The following is a 21450-nucleotide window of genomic DNA, read 5'->3' on the forward strand; positions in this document are numbered from 1 at the left end:
GTCAATAACTCCTACTTGAAACTTGTGCATCTGTTAAACACAGAAGTGTTCTCAGGTGCAAACTGATCAATCTTTGTGCACTGCTCAGTACTGACATTGCTTTTGTGCTCTTCTACTGTCAAACTTCTTTGTATTTTGAGGTGTGCAAACATATTTCCTTCCTTAGGTTCTGATTTGCATTCACTGAGCCTCTGCAGCAGTTTAAGGTGTTTTGCCCATTCGTAGACAGTTTGAGCTTAAAATGCTACACTCTTAAGTGGCACAAGTGCGGCATGAATATGTGTTCTCTGCTTCAGGCTTGTAACCTCCAGTACAGCAACAGGGCAGACAGAAAGGGGTGGTACAGCCCAAAATGTGCCAGGAAGATTCAACAGAACTCACATGTCAAGAGTCATTAGTCAAAATTATGCTCAATTCGCAGCCAGCAGTTTCCCTCTTTGTTGTTCATTCACTTCGTTTCTTGCTGGACAGGATTGTTTTCAGGACTCTTAGATCTTTCTAAAAAGCTATTTTTTTATTTTGCCTTTTAAAAATAGAAAGTCTGTGTATAATATGTGCAGATTCCAGTATTAACTTAGTGAGAGAAATTCCTAAAAATTAGCAGAGAAACCCAAAATTACGAAATCTCCAGGGTTCCAAGAGCTTTGCTATATTATTTTTTGCCAAATACTAACTACCTATGTTAAACAATTCAAATGGCTGATACAGTTAACTTGTTCTAAAATCTCCTGTATTGTAGAGTAATGTGTTTCTAATAACCTGGTCACTCTGGCACAAAAGAAACAGTGGCTTCAGTATTCAATGAATATTTAAAAGCCAAACTGCTTTGAAAGCTGACTGTTGGCTAGTTTTCATGTTTCCTATGTAGGGCTTGAATTTTTAACTTTTCTCCAAGTTCCTCTGCTTGAGACTTGATAAAAACAGAAAGAGGAAAGCTGGTGAGTCTTTTTCTGGTTTGCATCATTGTGGCTTGACTTTTCTGCGGTTCCACAAACTATGAGTGGATGTGTTTGAGTTGGTTTTAGGATTAATAAAGTATGGACATTTTTTATCCTGAGAATACTCATTCTTCAATAGTTCTTGTAATCAGTGTAGTCTGTACTTTTTCTGCTCCCTCCAGTAGTCTTTCCAGTAGAAATTTGAACTATTAGTTGTAAGGGAAATGATTTTTAAAAACCCCAAAAGTCAGGTTTCAGGTGCAGGTGGCAAACTTTTCAAGGATAATAGCCCATTTATAATGGAATATGGTGACCTTAAGGAAATAAAATGATTTGTAAATAAAAAAATGCAGGGATCTTGCACATCACTGCTCAAGTCTATTAACCCTAAAATGCAACTATCACGTGGGAACTAGCAGAAAGCTGGTGATAATAAATAATGCCCCTTGCTGGTGACAGCACCATAAATGTTCATCATAGTAAACAAATATTGAGAACAGAGAAACATACAAATTAAGTACTATCTAGGACAACAGAGTACAAAGTTACAGCAGTGTGATGTTTGAAAAAAATTCTGATTTGTGAGATCAGTACTAAATATGTTATCTGCATTAGATGTGCTTTTTGGACCATAAAATGGAAAGGTCTGTCAAATAGAGACTGCTCTTTCTATGAGATCATCTATAGAAGTCAAGAGTTATAAGTTAAACAGTTTAAGATTTTATTTTTTAAACACTGGCCTAAAAGCAGGATAACCTCCTGATGAAGGGATTTGTTTTGGTATGATTTTTGGAAGGTTTGTCTCCACACAAATACATACTCAGTAAATAGATATGTTGTTTCTAGGTGTTTTATCTTTAAAAATGCAAAAATATTATGTGTTTATATAATATATATCCGTCCTCATTTCTGCTTTTTCTTTTGCTCCTGCAGTTTATTGTGGAGTGTCATGGGAATACACTTCTTCCCCAGTTTTTGGGCATGTACCGACTTACTGTTGATGGAGTTGAAGTATATATGATTGTTACAAGAAACGTGTTCAGCCATCGTTTATCTGTTTATAGAAAATATGATTTAAAGGTGAGAAATAACTGCTGATTAAATAACTAACAAAGCTGAAATTCTTTACTATAAATGTTAGATTATGTTGATGCTTGAATATTGCTCAGATTTTAAATTAATTTAAAATTCTGTTATGTAACAGCCAGCATTAACTGGCTGCATCTAGGTTTAGCAAAACTGAAGAAGGGTTTTACAGAAATTGTGCAAATTTATTTATATTGTACAGGTTTTAAATGGAGCAATTTAAGCAGGTATGTTTGTTAAATGTAACTAATGATTAAAGGTAAAACCCTTCACACAAGTACAATTATGATTCTACTTCCTATATGTCTTATCAACATGGAAAGCCACAGCTGGTTCTGCAGGGGGCTTTTGTGAAATAACTAAATATCATCATCATTTAAACCAATAAAATGCTACTAACAAAGTACATCACTACTACAAAAGCTTCATATTTCATTCTAGATTTAAAAAAAAATTCAAGTGAAAAAGAGAATGTTCTTATAAAAACAAAATTTCTGTTGCTTTTGTCATAAGGTGCGTTATAGTTTTGTTTCAGAAGGTTTATCTGCTCATTATAATTTTGTCAGTAGTTAACAGACAGTGCTTACATCAAATGCTCAAAATATAGTCTTAGTCTTTCTACCCTAAGGGATTGTATTTTAATTTCCTTCATGTAGTCTTCCCTTATAAACCTACTTCTTTCTAATACATTTAATTTCTGTGTGTTGAACTACTAAGTGCATCTGCAAACTTGTTTTAAGAGCTCCATCCCTGGAAACATTCAAGGTCAGGTTGGACGGGGCTCTGCACAATCTGATCTATTTGAAGATGTCCCTGCTCACTGCAGGGAGGTTGGACTAGGTGACCTTTAAAGGTCCCTTACAACCCAAACCATTCTATGATTCTATGTTTATTTAGCATTCTGTATTTAGAGATTTGTAATGCTGCATCTGCACCATCTTTTCCTGCTGTCAAGTGTCTACCTAGAAATTGGTTAGATAGTTAACTGAACCTGATTTATAAGAACTGATTTCCAGATTGTCGACAATTGACTTTTTGGTATTTAGTATTATTGGCAGCAGAGCTTCCCCAAGAAAGACATTTTTTTAATTTGAGAGAACTGTATGTGTTTTAGAGCATCTTAATGTCCAGATGCATTAAAAAAGGGATGAAAGCACAGCAGAAAGAAACATAAATTCTATACAGTATGTTCTTAGCATTGGTGTCAACAGCTCTCACTACTGTTTACCTCCAAGAATGCTTCTGTACTCTATTTAGTTTGCCCAGCTGGACAGAATTGCTTTAACGATAAATTTCTCTTGTAATTTAAATTTAACTTCAATATCATATTATTCTTCAAAACATACTCCTTCACTGAGCAGATCTATAGTGACACTGCATATATTATAAATAACTTTTTCTTGATTTTCGTTGCTACAGCATCTGTGGTTGTAGGTTCAGAGTCTTTCGTACATAACTATTTTTGACACCAGCTTAGAGCTCACTTATAGCACAAGTCTATACCAGTGTAGGTACTAAGCAAAAGAAACCACAGATCAGCATTAAGATTTCAAAGGTATTTTCCTGGCCACTGAGGCATTTTATTAAAATTACTTCAATGTCAAATTTGGCACTCTCCCCAATTTTTACTATTGCAAATCCACTTTTTTTCCTCCGGTTTGGTTTTGAGCTCATCCTTTTTCAGTAGGCTGTTGGAGCACAGAATACAACATAAAAGGTGTATCATCAATAAACTAAAATGTGAGGCTTCTACCAGGCTTTATTATCAGTTAATAATATAGTGCAATGAAATCCCTGTTTGCTGGGCCATACATAATAACTAAGGCATCCTGTCCCATTTATCTTTTCTCTCCATCCTTTCTAAGGTTTCTAAGTTTCTCTCTGCAAACAGAATAATACATAGTATAAAAAGATGTGATTGGGAGTCCTCATGTTCATGTTTATAGTTATTATTTCTTGCAGTGCTTTTACGTGATTAAAAAAACACTGAGTGCTTAAAGTTGTGGTCCTGCTCCAAGAAATTTGCAAGGAAATGTATACAGCCTTTTTTTGTCAACTCCAGCTTATTCAGAAAAGCACCATATTGCTGAATAGTTTTAAGCTAAAAAATAAATTTAAAAAAAAAAAATTAGATATCCAAAATGTCTTTGGCAAGCACTGTAAATCTTGTGAATCCACAGCTGGTCTCATCTCTTCTTTTGACTTCATGTTGCTGTGAGGTGCTTTGTTCTTGTCTGTACTTTGTGATCTTTTAAATATTTTTATGTGTTTATATTGTGTGACATCCTTTTCAAATGTGTATTGCATATGTCCAAATAGTTACATAGAATAGGCTGTTCCATAACCATACAGCTAACCTGACAGAAAAAGATGAGAAGTCTGCCCAGTAAACTGAACTTCCAGAATGAGTCTCAAAATGAGGATGAGACATGAGGAAGAAACTCCAGCAGTCAGGAGGACAACAGATGCAGAGCGTTTGATCCATCTTTCTTCTCTCATGATACATCTTCTTCAAGTGATTGCATCAGTACATTTTCAAATTAGTTTCTGACATATGCACATTTTTAGATCCATTTTTTCTGTTTCAGGGCTCTACTGTGGCTCGAGAAGCCAGTGACAAAGAAAAGGTATGGTGCATTTCTGTTTCTTTTTCAGTTATCTAACCTGCTAGCTAGCCTCAGGACACACATAACTAGTGCTGTTCTGCCCCTTTTCTTTGTTTTCTGTCACATTCTACCCTCTTGAGTTCTGCCTTGTTCCCTCCTTTATCTTTCCTCTGTATTCTGCAGACCTTTGAATATTGGTTTGCAATGGTGTTGAGATTTTAGAGGTAAGTGAGCCAATCCTCTACTTCCTCCTTTTCCTTTTCCCTCTTCTCTTCTTAGTTTCTTCAGGGCCTGCCCTGTGGTAGGAAAATATCAGGACTTTCTTCTGTTCCCTCCTGCTTCTTCATCTTCTTTCTCTTGCTCTTTAATATTGAGATTTATGGATACTCCATGTCAGTTAATGGAATGATGTGATGTGACACCACTTCTAATGTGAATGCAAAGATGAACCAAGCCTTGAATTGTGAGAACCTTTGGGTATGTAAAGCTCATACAAACAAGCAAACAACTGACACTTAGATGTATATGTAGCTATAACAAGAGACAGTCTGCCTCAAATTCTGGGCTGAAACTTTGCTCTAAAAGGAAATTGATCACTTCGTTTTTCTCCGTCTCTGACTTCAGTTAATTTGGAAAATTTAATGTTCTCAAAATCAACATTTCTCTGAGGTTTCAGTGAAATAGCCTCATGGCACTTAAGGAGAAGTTTGTCTAGAGATTCTATAAATAATTGAAGGTGGGACATAGTCTCCATCCTCTAAGACTTCTTAGATTTCCAAATTTGGATGAAGTCTAGGAACCCATGACACTTGTTTTCTCAATTTTTCCAAGTACATTCCTTCTGAATTAGCAGAAGATCATTCAGCAGTTCACTAGGAAGACTTAATTTTGTGTTGTCCTCAAATTCCATTCAGATCATTTGTTTTTCTTCTAAGCATTAGTTGTGCCATACCTGCCTCTCTGAGTCTTCTACAGATCACACAACTGCACCAAGGAGTAAGGGACATGCAGTAGCTGTCAGTCCTACAGTTCTCGGTGCATGAAAAACTCTGTGCGAAGTTTTTCCACTTCATCCTAAGGCATAACCAAACACTTAAAATTCTTCTTCCAGCGTTAGGCAACTACCATGTCCCAAATGCTAGCTGCAGTTACAATAGTTGGCATTAGCTCTCTTTTGCTGTACCAGGCCCTCAAGGTCATGTCTTGAATGGTCTTCGTTCTTTTCTTGTGGTCTATTTTTGTTCTTGTTTAGTGGCACAACTCTAGTATTAAAGCAGAGGGGTTAACCCTTCAGTGTTTTACAAACGATACCTAGTATCATTGAGAACCTCTGCTGATAGTACTAAAATAATCTGATAGAAATGAGGTGGGAAAATTATTTGGATGGGACCACTTCAGGTTGCAACATTAATGCTTAGAATGGTAATGTAAAATTTAACATTACATATATTCAGCTATACAGGAGCTGATGCTATACAGATATTTAGTGGAGTGGTTTTGAGCAGTTTTAGGAATATGTCTTATAATAATAAATAGATTAATAATAATATACATGTACTGTAGTTAATACGTTCAGTGAGAACCTCAAAGAAACAGTGCCTTAATTTTGTTCCCATGTAAGTTCATGGCAAAATTATTACTGAACTGGATTATAGCTAAGTTGAAACAAAGTTGTATAGTTTTGTATAACTGTGTACAACCATTATTCTCTAAATTTAATGTGAAATCATAACTTCAGTAAGGCAAATAACAAAAATTCCTATCAACTTCAACACATCTAGACCATCCCCTTTCATTTTGACTACTTCTGTGAAAGAAATGTAAAAAAACCTGGTCTCCCAAATTATTCTTCTATTTTAAATCTCACACAATTATTTTCTTTTCAAAGTAATTTGATTTCTTGGAAACAGAACTACACTAAGCTTATTGACATTGCAAGCAGACGGTCTGAGGCTGTTAGAACAGCCTCTGTTACTCATTGTTCCCCTCAAGCGCCAGTGCAGTGCAGGAGGGAAGCCACAAGCTAACACTCAGAACAAACATTTCTAAGCAAGGGAATGAATTGGGTAGACTTCTGAGTTCATAGAGAGAACATCATTTCACAAACACTTCAGGAAAGACTGTTAGAGATTCAAGCAAGGGGAAAATTATATTTTGCTTATTGCATGGTTTTTGTCTAAGTTTTGGAGTCTGCGGTTTGATTTCAAAGGGTCAGAAGAATACACTACGGCATTGTCTGTATTGGAGATGTTTAGAACATTCATCGTCACACTGATCTGAATCTCCTGCAGTGAGCACTACAACTTACTCATCTAAACTACTCAAGTGTTTCTAACGCACAGTTTTAAGCTTAAATTAAAAAAGGGTTGTGTATTTATATGAATAGACAAGAAAAGTTTGTTTTTGAAACTCTGAGCAGTGCTAAAGACCTTCTGTCATGAGATGTATCTGTGCACGTGTGGCATTAATTTCAGGGCCTTGAGGACTGTGTGGACGTAAGTATGTCAATGGTCCACTCTTCATAGCTGGCAAGCCTTGTAGCATGTTTTTTCACTTCCATTTTCTCTTAAGTAGATGTCATTATTTCAAGCTTTTTGTTTGTTGTTTTCTGTGGAAATCTCAAGCCAATCTTAAAGGTGTTAAAATGCCTGGAAAATTTTAGCTTGAAAAGGAGGGGGAAAAAAAAAAAAAGCATTTTAACAAATTTTGGCATCTCCTATGTTAGAGGAAATTGCTCTGAATGATTAAACAAAACCAGACAATCTCAAATACTTAGCTGGTGTAGTAACTTACTAGCTAATTTTTAGCCAGAGGCAAGTTAAATCATCAATTGATTAGTATCACCCTGAAGTGACATTAATAAAAATAGAATTCCAATTAATGGCAGCGTTATTTAATTACTTACTATAAAGTTATCCACTACTATTCACATCCGAAAAACAGAAAAGTAATAAAAGACAGGAAGCTTTTGGTGCTAAAATACAGGACTAAATTGTCTGGCGATGCTGTAATTTTAATTGGGCTTGTAAGTAATTCATATTTAATTTCAAAAGCCAATATTCAAGTAATCAAATGGTTTTCAGAATATTGAGAATAATATGAGAGCTTCTTTTAAAGCTGCAGAAGCTAGAAAACAGAAGAGCAAGTCTTTCAGTCACGTTCTAGTGGAGACTGCAAATTTTACATAAATTACTTTGAAATGGCAAACTTGGCTAAAATTATGATGTTCCTGAATCTCTTTCCTATCAAGCTACTCTTTTGATATTTACTCGGTTAATAGATAAGAGGCACTCAATCATGCAGAAAGATTTAATAGACCACAAAATAAGAAATCGGGGGAAAAACAAAACCAAGTCTTTTTCTACTTTAGTTTTGTAGTGTAAAATAGGTGTTAGTATTCAAACATTGTTTAAATCAGTTTTTAGGAAGAAAACCTGGCTGGAATTACTTTGAAAATGTTACTTTTCTGTCCTGTTTTCAGTTTATCTTCTGTTTCACTATCTTCAACTGTTTAATATACTAATATATTGATGATAAGCTCTGAAACTGTCATTTCAATATTTTGTGATACTGTGGAGACAGTCATTGCAGAGACAAGCTCCATCCTTTAGATTTCACCTTAACACACAATTCCTGTCATTTGCATTATAAGTTATATTTTTAATAATAAAGGCATCATTTTCTTGGCAACAAGTATCAAAACATGCACTTAAAGATGTCTTAAATTTTAAAAGAACTGTATGTTTCAACAGTTGTAAAATTCTGACAGCTGCTCTTTTTTTTTAGGCTTTAGTTCTCTCTATTTTTTAATTTTTATTATTTTAATAGTGGCCAATTTCTATTCATTCCTTGGACAATTTTGCCCTCTTAAGTGAAACCAGGATAATGCAGAACTCCCTCGGTGGTCTGCCTGCTCACAATTAAGCTCCGCTTGCAGAATGACATCAAATTAGCATTTACAGCTGAGTCTGCTTGTACTTATAAAGAACTTCGGCATGTTGCCTGTGAGTGAGCAACTCACAAGGCAATTTGAGGAAGAAAAATAAAACCTAACTGAACTGAAGCCTACCGTATTTCATCTTGAGTAATTTCATAGATTATTGTGTTTTTTAATTCATCTAAATGGTTGCATTACCACCTCTGTGGTATATGTTGTTTCATAAATAAGCTTAAATGCAGAAAAATTAGATACATTTGAACAAAGGATTTTCTATTCAAGTTCCTTTTTGGAAAAAAATTGCCATAGTTGACAGCTATGTAACATCTTAGTTAAATTGTATGCAAAATAATGGTATGCTGATAATTAAATTGGAAGATGCTGCTAGATGTAACAAACTACTTCTTAATTTTACTTTTTACATTATATATTACAACATACAGTAATTACCTGATTTCTCAGAGGGCACTGATAACTAAAGGAAGAAGTATTTTAGCACAGGAGCATAGCAACAAGATTACTCAGTCTTGAATTACTGTTATTCTTTTGATGTCACAAAGTGAAATTTCATTCAAGGTAGATCATCCCAAAATCTGAGCTTTTTTTTCCTGATATTTTAAAATTACTAATTTCAGAACAGCATTTTTTTTTACTTATTTCTTTTAGTGAATTCAGTCTGCTTCATATGCTGATCTTACACAACAGACATGTGAATAATGTCTTACATTTCTCTGTGAAATATGAATCTCCAGGTTGCATATACAGAGATTATAACTTTCAGAACATCATGCTGCAATACATTGCAAGGATAGGAATAGACATTCAGAGTTCAAATTCCTATTTCAGTATTTAGCTTTCACATGGCATCAACCCCATTACTGTTTTTCAAAATAAATCACTAGATTGCCTTTGTTTGTTTGGGGTTTTTTTGTTTAAAAGTCTGTTTTCCATATGTGAAAGATTTTTTTATTTTTTTTTTAAAGGGGGAACTTGGTCTTGCATTTTATATGTTGCATGTTCATTTTGCAGCAGGAAGACGTTAACCCTAGGGATAATTCTGGATGCATTTCCCTGAGCATTGAAAAGATGTACAGTTACTATTTTTGGTACATGCTCAAATTCCTAATCCATCTACAACATCCTGCACTATTTTTTTTTGTCCTAAAAAAATGCCTGGTATCCTGGCTAAAACCATTCCAGTGTTCTCTCTCAAACCCCATTTTGGGGCTCCAGCTCTATTTCCACTGCCATTTACAGTCCTGTGATGGCAAGTAGAGCTGTAGACCTTCGTTTGCTTAGAAAGCCCTGTCCAGGACAAGGCAAATTGTACAACAAAAGTTTGGACTCAGCTCCCATAACTGCTGGAGGGAAGAAGCTGCAATCTTCAGCTTCCAAAGAAAGCTCTGGCTATTCTTCCATCTTGTAGATTCTAGTGACTCCAGATTTTTTATTCAGTTCAAAGCCACCTGTGCCAAACTATTGCTAGCTACATCTAGCATAATATTATTTTTTTAAAAAAATACTTCCTTCCATATATGCTGGTGAGCCCCATCAGTCTAAAGTTAATCTTAGTTAATTTTTTTTTAAAGGTGTATGTGAGCTGTGAGAAGAAGCCCAGGGTGTGGAACTTCACTCTTGGCATATGTTTTATACCATTTTCAAAAGTTATAAACTATAAGCCAAATATTGCCATGATGAGCTGTGTGAATACCATGACTTATGGCTAGTTACAAACAAACAGTAAGACTGCTGTGCAACATTTCTCCTACAACCTAATCTTTGCCTTTGTTAAATCAGAAAATGCTGCCAGGTTGTGAAGACAATTAGTCTTTTTCCTTTTGCAGTCCAAGAATAATTCTGAAACTTGACTGTCCTACAGCTGTTTTAGCAAGCTTCTTCCAAAATGTCAGCATTAATGTTAGCCATGATCATTATTTTTGGTTGTGATGCACAAAAATCCCTTTGGAAAAAAAAACCTACTAATCTTTATTTCAACACATTAGGGTAGGATGCTGAATTGAGATGCATTAAGAAATCTGCAAAAACTATTTCCATTTTCATATAGAAATAAAATTTCACCTAGTTCGTACCTTTCAAGATTATTTTTTTTTCATGGGCTGTTTCACCATAATTTTAGTTTTTGAATGAGGCTTGATCAATCTGTCATCTTAGTCAAACAAAGCTGTATTGCTTTTCAGCCTTTTCAAAGGCAGTGAAATCCTCCTGCCATTAAAATTCTCTGTGACCATGGCAAACTTTGGAATGCAAACGTGCAGTTTGCCAATAACATGCTTTTTTAATAAATAAATAATTTATATTTGTAAAATCTATTGTGCCTTTCTTGCGTCTTTAAGTAGGGAATTAAAACGATGGAGATGGTTCCGAAAGAAAATCTATTATTATTATTAATTTAGTGGAAGTAGTTAGATGTTCATCTCCTGTGCAGCTCTTAAAATACTTAGTTCTTTAACGATAGTAATATGTTCATTATAACAAATTACATTCTGGGAGAATCTTTTTCCAACAAGGATTTTGCTTCATTGGAAATATTTGAGACTTCTTTAAAAATTAACCATATCAATTATTTCATTAAGGCAAAGTCTCAATTTTTTCATTCAGATAGCGTTTTAAATGGCTACAATGTGGTTTTCTTTGTATTTATTTATTTTGGTGCATAAGTAGAAAATGTATATCTTAGAATTTTTCAACACATATATTATGAATTTTTAATAGCTATGTGAGCCCCTCCTATTCGCATATTTCATATATTTTAATTCCTAAATTCGCAAATCAATTTTAAGACATGAATTTCAGTTAAAGTACTACTAGAATCACTACTGGTGCTGGCTGTCATTTGTACTATTTGGGACTGCAACAGTAGCCTAAGGCTGTTCAGCTTTAAATAAATAGGGAGAATGATATTGCCTAGCACACCAAAAAAAGGCTTTGTCTAATAACACCTAGAGAGATGGAAAAGAATAGGCTGGGAGGCATCATACAAATAATGTGGCGAGGACAACCACCAGCACACAACTTTTTAGCTTCAGTTTCTTATATGGGACTCACTGCTTTTCTCTGCCTTTTTTTTCAGACGCCTCCATATTGGCTTTTAATTTATGAGTTCTGTAGTTGCCAGGTCTTCACAGCTGTGGGCGTTTGGGTGAAGGAAAATGACCTCAGATGAAAATCCTCAGAGGGATTATTGAGGACTGGGGAAGCCTGCAGACAAGGCAGTGAAGAGTCTGGCTTTTTTGGGAGAGCTGATTCACTGCCCTGAATGTCCTTGGGAGTACCCCTTGGGTCTTGTGATGGCAGGCAAGAAATGTGGCTGTGCCAGCTTTGCTAGCTCGCTTTTATTAAAAATAGATTAGAGACAAGGTTAAAGTGGAGTGTGGCACCTGCACGACTGGCTTACCAGCTCTACGTCTCCCAAAATGCCATTGCTTGTAATGTAAGTTTATTTTTACTGAAGATAGGAGTGTCTTCAGCAGAGAAGCATGCTTCCCCCTCCCAGTGCCCAACGGGTCTGTCTGTCTGATGCCGTGCTGTGCAGGAAGTCTGTGGCACAGCTTAGAGAGGAACCTGCATCTCAGTGTCTTAACCACAAGCACATTCCTCTTTATCCACCCCTCAGCTTTAAACAGCATTAATTAAAGGGGGGAGGGGGTCAGGGGTCAGGGTTAATGGGCTTGTTTAACTTCTGTGTAGTTGAATAAATAACTTGGATATACGAGGTGTAAAAAGATAATATGAGGAAATTTTTTTTGTGACTCTGCGCTAGAAATGAAGGGAGCTTGGTTTCCTGCGTTCTTTGCATTATTGTTTCATCTTAAATTAATTCATCCAAATCTCCTCTCCATTCTTAAGCATCCCACGCACTGGATTCCATCCTCTGGTGTTGGCAACATCTCTGGATCCGCAGTCCCGCCTCTGCAGAATTAGCCCTCGTCCGTGGGACAGTTTGCTCGATAGTGTATGATAATCTCTACAGCTGCTAGGCTGGAATGCTTATCTGGTGTTTCTCTACTAATTTTCATCCTAAACCAATTACTGAGTAGGCCAGAAAGAAAATCAATGCACACTGTGCTGTTGCATTGTAGTAAACAATTCATTGTGAGCTTCAAGAAGTGTCTAAATTCATCTTTAAGTAAAGCAGCAGAGCACTGCAGGAGCACTGCTCCATGGAAGGAGCCTGGGATGGATGAAGGGTTATAGCTCCATCTCAGCTGTGTGGGGTTTTTTCCTTTCATTTTAAACTAACATAGAGAGTCTCTGGAGCAAAGCTAGAGGATGTTTTAATACATCAGAATGTATTAATTATTAATAATAATGATAATAATAATTCAGAGCAGCCAGACTTGGGCCTTATTTTTTCCAGATTTCATAGGTATCAGGATGCAATGGATTTAACTTGGATTCATAACTATTAAAATACTAGTAATTGCTTAAGTGTTTTTGAGCAGTTATTGGAAGAGAAGAGTCACTTTTCCCAGCAAAAGCAGCATTGTGGGATCTTGAGCAATTCATAAAATCCAGGTCCAAAAAATAAATTTGGGCACTTGAGGAACTGACTATTTTCAGCCACTTCTGTGCACAACTTAACAGAAGAAAGAACTTTGGCCATTCTGAAGATCTGTAAGGGGATTCCAAGGTCTGCTATCATGTTCACATTTTCATGCTGTGCTTTCTAACATGTAAGTTTTGGAGCAGAGAAAAGAACCTCTGAGATTCTTTTCCTTCCTTGTGTCGTAGGAAGAAAATAAACTTTATGAAAAATACTATGTCCAGTAAGGTTATAAGCGGTGTCTGACTAATTAAACTAATGGAGGACATCCCAGTAGGCTGATGTTAGCTGCCTTTTATTACTAGTGGAAAGATTTTCAGATTAAGAGGAAATTATTTTATTCAAAGTACCCATTAGTTCATGGTCATTGAGGGTGGCAGCACTCGATTTTCTGCAACATTTTCTTTCTAAAGAAAACCTCTTGTTCCCTACTATTTGTTACAAGACAGGGGAGGGGGCAGGGAGAAAGGCTCTTAATGGGCCAATTTTTTAAAGGCTCTGATTGCAGAAGCTACTATTAGTTCTAGTTTGCTTGACCAAATACCTGAAGGAACTGCTTTTTTTCTTGGTTTTGTTGGCTTGCTGGTTTGTTTTAAGTAGACTTCCAGTCACTGCCCTCTTAAAACAGCCTGTTTGCGGGGTCTTAGTACTGAAACCAGTTGTTACTGGTGGTCCGGTGGTTACTGCAGTGGTCATCTGAAAGTTTCTGACTTTCCTTAATGCTGTTGCAAGTCACTTCATGGGAGAGTTCAAAAAGATGAAGATAATCAACTAATGCTCCAACATCAAGAATGTTTTACTACTTATTTAAAAGGCAGTGGTACCACTTCTAAGCAGCATTACATAATTCACGTTAGCTTGATGCTTTTTAAATAATTATTTGGTATGAGGTGCTCATAAACATTCACAGTAGCTATGTAAAATGCAGTCCAGCCTGACTTACCATCAATAAGATCCGATCCAAGCACTTTGATATGAGGTGTAGATTGTGTTTCGACTTCACTTATTGCCAGTCACTTTGACAAATGACATCTTGGAAGAAGGCCGATGCAGATCAAGGTTCAATGCAAATCAAGTATTGAGTTGGAGTTTTGTCTTAGCTACATTTGCTGCACACCCAGTAAACCTGTACCTTCCAGGCCATTTACAGGAGGGATAAACTGAGGAAGTGGCTCTGTGGGTGCAGTTATGAAGAGCTGCATGCCATGGAGGTGCCTCTGCTTCCTCCGGTGCAGCTGTGCCTGCTTCGGGTGCAGGGGAGCTCTGGAGGCACCGCTGGTGGCAGAGGGGCCGCGCCAGGCCAGCACCTTCACCACACTCCTCTTTGCAATCCTGCTCTTACAGGAGTTTTGGTTTATTTTAGGCCAAAGAGCTGCCGACGTTCAAAGACAATGATTTTATTAACGATGGCCAAAAGATTCATATTGATGAGAATAACAAAAAGATGTTCCTTGAGAAACTCAAAAAGGATGTTGAGGTAAGGATGTGCCTGCTCAGTTATATGTGATTAAAATGTGTGGCAAATAACAGATAGCCCGGAAAATCATACCTGTAATTCATTAATGAAAACTCTTGTTTATAAGACTGTTTTAAATGAAACAATTTAAACTTTCAGGAGTTGATCACTGCTTTTGCTGATGTGATAAATGGCTTGCTGCCATAGCTGGTTGCCATACATTGTCCCTGCCTTGACGATGTGATGTTAAAATGATGGTATCGCTTAGTACTTAAGCGCTTTACAAGCCTAGTACTTCCAAATGCCCCTGAGAGAGAGGTGAGTGTTGTTAGTTGTATTTTACAGGTGGAGGTACACCGGAGCTGAGGCTGTACACAGACTGTAGTCCACAACAGTGAATGTTCTATTTGTTTCATATTAGTAACCCAGTTTTAAATCATCCTTAGTATCGCAACAGTAAAGTGCTTCAGTAATTTGCATACAGCAGTTGGACTCATTATCTTAATACAGTCTTCTCATATGAATTTGTAGTTGGCTGAATATAGTCAGTACTTAGTAGAAAACTCTTCATATGTAAATTTAATGTAATATGTTATTATAACTGATTTAGTTCAGCAAATAAAATAAATACTGGGTTAACTAGTTGACACAGCTCTACTTCAGTTTCCATAATTTAAAATATTGTCACTAAACACAATATTTTGCAATCCCTGTACTCAGACCCTAAAATCCATTTGCCTTGTTGGAAGAGACCTGATAGCAAAATGTGTCTGTGACTTAAGACTTTCAGCTATTTATGTCAAAATGGCTCTGTGAATTGACTTGTCTAGTTCTTCGGATCTGTGTCTCAGTAGTTGCACAAAACAAAATACTGTAACTTTAGAATTTACCAAATAATTTACTTTTGAGGAAATCCAGTTTCCCATAATAATAATAATAATAATAATAATGAGAAATTTATGGTGATGATAATTATGAAAACATAAATATTTAGTAAAATATCAATGTTTACTTTATATTTAAAATATTGTGCTGGAAAACTGCTCTACTGATGTCACAGCTGGAGAGAGAAGGTTATTTGGGTTTAAGTTTTGTGCTCTTCTAACATGTGCTGCTGTTGCTGCCTAATGCTTTTACATCAGTAGGTTGCACACAAGATCTTAACTATGTGCAGTGAACGTGGAAGATACTTTATTAGCCCAGGAAGTGGATTGTATGTAATCTTCTATATCATTTACTAGATTTTAAACATCACGGCAGATTCCAGATCATGTCTTGATAGTGGGTTTTTGTGGTGTTGAAATTTATAGAGCATTGTCAAATATCCATGTAAACCACTAGTGTGGAGTGATCAGAGACCTGATTTTAACAATGGCAAGCTGTTCTCTAACCCTGTTTTTCTTTTATTGGATCTTCTCCCCTTGTTAGATAACTGATAGTATGCAGTTTGTACCCAATGTGTAAACACTCGGATTTCACTACAATTCAAGGAAATGCACAGCACTTGATATATTATTATCTTATCACACAATATTTATAGTTACACTTATGGAGTAGTATTCTAAACTGTGTGACTTTTTATCCATTCTTGTTTGTCATTAAGTCATTTGTGTTACTATATTTCTCTCATAATCGAGTCTTGTGTCCCCTTCTGGTGTTCAGACAGACAAATATCTATTACTGCTGGTTTGATGTCCTCTTGTCTATTTTCCTGTTGCCTCATTCCATTGAAAATGTCCTGAAAAAAAGCACATAAGGATATTTTTTACATTTTAAATCAGATTATATTTTCCTTGTGCTGATCTCCCTAAGTCTTTTTGCTGTCAGCAGCAGCAGCAGCACACTTTTTTTTCCCAACAGCCATTCTCATCTAATTTGCAGTTCATTTTTTTTTTCCCCCAGGAGTCTGTCCTCTTTCATGCTTTTTTGGTATGATTATTGGTAGATTTTTTTTTCTCCTGCCTTTCTTGGTATTTAGCAAGTACCTAATGATATGCCTGGAGTCCTTCCACTCCATCGCCTTTGGCTGGTCTTATCTGTTCTTTTTGTGTATCGTTGTACATCTCTTCAAATGTAGATCTCTTCTAGTCTTGTGAAGAGTCTTTTGCTTTATTATACTGAAATGATTAGGAACCAATTTCTTCTTTCTTCTTAAAACCTCTGCTCAGTCTCACATACTACTTCTACCACTTGAATTTACAGTCACTTTGTTATCTCCGATCCCTCTCTTTTTTCAGTATCAGGATTTTGACAAACTGTAGTTTCTCATTTCCTAATATTTCATATTCATCTCCTTGATTACTACCACTGTTCCAAAGTCTGGCTTAAATCCCTTCTTCTCTGGTCTAATGTAACTTCCTTTCTATAACCATTTAGAGTGTCTAAAAACTGGAACAATTTGTATTTTCAGCATCTTTCTATGCATACCTTAAGCAAGGGCTCCAGAAGTTCACAATCGCAGTATTGCTTTCAAGCTGCAGCACAGCTCTGCCCTGCCTCCCCCTCACCCCTTGAACTGTTGATCCCATCTTCCTGCTTTTATACCTTCCTTATTTCCATCCTCCTCTCAGCTCTCTGCCTTATCCTGTTCCCCTCAACTGAAATAACACTTTGTACATCAAGTGCATTCATTTTTCAATCTTCTTCAAATTCCTGTCCTCAGTCTTCATTCAAAACCACCCTTCTATTCACATTCACCTTTTGCTTACATTATTTAAATTGTGAGCCTGCCACTGTGAAGAGAACATAGCATCATTTCATGGCTTTGTGATGTAAAACTTCACTAATTTCTACTGCAAGAATATTTAAACACTTTTTAATCATTATTTAAGAAGGTTCAAATGGGAGAGATGGGAAGAGATTTAGACCAGATCATAGCACACCTGATAGGACAGAGGCTGGTTTGTATGTTAAGCAGTGACAGGATAAAGTTGCAAGTGACCTGCACACTGTTACTGCATCTTAATAAATTCAAGTATCTCTCTGCTAGCTTTTTTGCTTAACCCCTCCCTTTTGCTCCCTCTTAGAAGTGCCTGTTTTTCTCAACTGATGACATCTTTGTGTAACTTCTCCTGTTTGTAAGTGGAGCTTACATTTTCCAGTGATATTGATAAATTGCTTATTATCACTTTCTAGTTCCTTGCTCAGTTAAAACTCATGGACTACAGCTTGTTGGTTGGAATCCATGATGTTGAAAGAGCTGAACAGGAAGAAGTAGAGTGTGAAGAGAATGATGGAGAAGAGGAAGGTGAAAGTGATGGGACCCACCCAATTGGAACCCCTCCAGACAGTCCAGGAAACACACTGAACAGCTCGCTGCCCTTGGCTCCAGGGGAATTTGATCCAGCTATTGATGTTTATGGAATAAAATCCCATGAAAGTAAGCAGTAATAAATATGTTAAGGTGTTTTGATTCTTACACCAGAATCCTGAAGTCTTTGTAACTACATAAAGGCAAAGTTAAATTGCAAAATAAAAATTCACTCTGTAGAAAAGGAAGTTAGTTGCTTTTTGGTGCAGCAGAAAGCAGGAGATGTGTAATGCTCAGTATTGATACTGAACATATTTCTTAGATATTTATTGTGACAGCTGAGGATGCAGTCAAATAATTCACCTACTGCACAATCAACTCCATTCTGGCTCAGCTATTCAGATACAGCAGTTCTCAGTTAATTCCTTTTCAGGAAATCTAGTATCTATAATTGTTCTTTTCCTGGCAGATAAGATAACACTGTTTAAAACAGTCTAGAAAGAATGAGAAAAGCAGCATTCCAAGTTATGTTTCACTTTTTTGAACATTTGTGCACTCATATCCAATTTCTGTGCCCCAGCTAATAAAGTAATTATAAATAGTGTAAGAATCCCAAAACTGAGTTTGATTTTAGTAAAACTAAGTGTAATTAGTTACCTGTGGCTGTTCAAGACAGGAAAGATCTCTCTTTTTTCATAAGCATTTACATGGATAAATACATGTTTTTATTCATAAAGAAAATACAATCTTGTTTGTTGACACAGACGCATTGCCTTTCATATAGAATTTCATCGTTTTTTCATAAAGGACCATGAAATCCACGTTACTTTAAGTGAGCAATAATTCCTATTTCTGTATGCTGGTGTTTTATTTTAGACTCTCTTAGGGGGTTTTGCATTATATATGAATGCAGTTAAACTCTCAATTAAGAACGGCTGAGCCTGTGGTCTGTACAGATCTGTGATTCTGACTGACATGAACCTGTCTCAGCTGCTGATTGAGCCTCATGAAGTCTCCTTTGTTAGAAGGAGGACTCATGATTAAGATGTCTCAAAGTCATTCTTACTGCCATGTCTTTGCCATTTGCAGATGCACCTAGGAAGGAAATATACTTTATGGCCATTATTGACATTCTTACTCATTATGATGCAAAAAAGAAAGCTGCCCATGCTGCAAAAACAGTAAAGCATGGGGTAAGTATCTGGGTTGGTTTTTTCCTCTGATTCCATTTATGTTTCTGCATTTTTTGTTGTTTAGTGCACTGATATAGCACAGTTCAGGAAATCTAGGGAAAGGGGAAATAGAACAGAGTTTTTTCAAGTTTTTTTCTAGTTTAATATGTTATATAAAAGTATAGAGTAACTGCTGCATATTATATACTGAGAGTGGAACTCCCGTTTCAGCTGTATGCGTAGCTTTCTTACCCATAATGAATTGGAGTGAGATGGTTTTTTAGGACTTGATTCTAACTTGGTGAGATGGATCTTTCTGGCAAACAAAGCTCTCCACCAGACACCTGTATTAGTACACAGCTCTTAGAAAGTTGTTGTGAGTCTTATTTCAGATGCGGGGCCCTAGTGATGGTTTCATTATTTGGTACAGCCTATTGAAAGTTAATTCTTCAGCATATAACGTGGCTCACTTTAGAAGACTTCTTAAAAAATATTATTTGAAAAATTAAGCATAAAATGTGCATATTAAATACTTGAAGACCATTAAGTGAAGGCTTCTCTTTGACTGACATGAATTTCTTTATTTTGACTGAAATTGCTGCTTAGCAGCAGACACCAAAGGACCATGGTGAAGCAGCCCAGTCTTCCAGAGTTCCGATTTATACCTACTGTTATCACTCCTGTGGTGATTCAGGGTTCAGATTTCATAAACTTTTTGAAAAGAGCATAATCATTCATGAGGCTGAAATCCCTCCTCTGTCAGAGTATCTAAAGGATCAGGGCATTGTGGGGGGCTTTATGCAAAGGGTTCAGAGCTTTTTAGTTTAGCGTTTGGAGAGTGATGTGGAATGCTCAGAAATGGCCCTGCACAGGCCTGTAGAAGGTATTTTGGTCTCTCTAAAGCAATGCTCCCATTGCTCTCTCTGCTCTCAGAACAGCTGAAAGTTGATGCAGACCATATGCAGCCATTATCTGGCAATTATTAGTGAACTCTGAATGTAGCAGCCTTTAAAAACTCACATTTATGGCTTAAATAAGGGATAGAAACATATTGTAAGTAACAACTATGATTATTAAAGCTGACTGTGATTAGAACTTACTACAGAACTTTTGTACACCCATTTTGTTTATTTCACTGTCTCCATCCTGAGCCACCTGACACTGAAGTTTGTTCATTAACTGCATGCATGCAATATTCCCCTTTTGTAAAAAAGGAAAAATATAAATAGAAATGTGGCCTAAGGCTCTGAAAACCTCAAATAAAAATATGAATGCAATCGTGCCTTTATTGAAATAGCAATTGTACAGCATATTCAGTTAGTCCAGATTTAAATGTATATACGTTGAAAAAATGTTACTCATTGTTACCATATATTCCAGTACACAAGTATTGACACACCAGATCCAAGTATGATAACTTAGTCTTCCCTAATGAAGACTCTGCTGCTCAACAGACTAGAATCTGCTGATAAATCAGTGGGCAGCATGGTTACGTGTGCAGTAGAAATTAGATGGAAGACTGAAGTACAATGAAAGTAAAGAGAAGTAACGAAAGTAAAGAGAATGCAGTTCAGAAATGGAAGATGGATGTCCTGTAGTTACAGTGGTGAGTACCGAGTATCACTGTACTCACGCAAAGCTTAAAAAGGCATCATTAAGATTCTGGTTGAGGGCCATTACAATTTGTGTTTCTAGTGTCTGGTTCTGAGACTGCAACTTAAATTCATTGAGTAAGTAACACTCTCAGCGACAAAGCATCAAATAAAACACTGGTTCTTCTTCCTTCTTTCCTCTCCCCTCCCAATTCTCTATGCAGGCTGGTGCAGAAATTTCAACTGTTAATCCTGAACAGTATTCAAAGCGCTTCTTGGACTTTATTGCCAACATCTTGACGTAACCTTTCATGTTACATAGGACAGACACGAGACCTGGGGACAGCAGCAGTGGCTACAAGCGTAGGGAAAAAAAGGAACTCAGAGAAGTGCTCATCTTGCAGAAAGCAACCCCTTTGTTTACATCTGCTGGCAAAGATGACTGAAGTGGGGTGGAGTACTCGCTTTAACAGCTGCCTGATATTCCCAGCATAGTTCTAGCTATTTCTGACTCTTTTGTGTGTGGGGTGGGGGGGGAATTAAAATAAATTAAATAAATAGAACAGCTTACTCAGAGTGCACTGTGACAGTAATGCTCTGATGGTACCAGCTGAAACAGAATAAATGAGCAAAGGGTGTGGGGTGGGGGTGGCAAAGAGCAAATGCATGTTAAATCTACAATATTGATATCAAATTGTAAACTGTGGATCAGTTTATTTTTTGAACTAAAAAGATACATGACAGTATTCTTCATGATGATGATGACAACAATAATAATAAAAACCTTACTGCGAATGTTACACTTACACCCTGCACACTGGCACTCCTTAAAAAACCAGCTGTAACAGC

General features: G+C 36.5%; 1 protein-coding gene across 1 annotated transcript; it reads left to right on the top strand.

Annotated features, from left to right (window-relative positions):
* Positions 1-1871: 1871 nt before the first annotated feature.
* Positions 1872-21126, top strand: LOC104521514 (phosphatidylinositol 5-phosphate 4-kinase type-2 alpha; the record flags this gene model as incomplete). The annotated part of the gene is made up of 6 exons (XM_010163544.2): positions 1872-2018; positions 4613-4651; positions 14495-14608; positions 17723-17966; positions 18927-19030; positions 20826-21126. Coding segments are annotated over 6 exons (729 nt in total), but the record flags the coding sequence as incomplete, so codon positions are not given.
* Between the last annotated feature and the right edge of the window lie 324 nt (positions 21127-21450).

Source organism: Antrostomus carolinensis, unplaced genomic scaffold (genome assembly GCF_000700745.2).
Source record: "Antrostomus carolinensis isolate BGI_N321 unplaced genomic scaffold, ASM70074v2 scaffold5540, whole genome shotgun sequence".
NCBI lineage: Eukaryota > Metazoa > Chordata > Aves > Caprimulgiformes > Caprimulgidae > Antrostomus > Antrostomus carolinensis.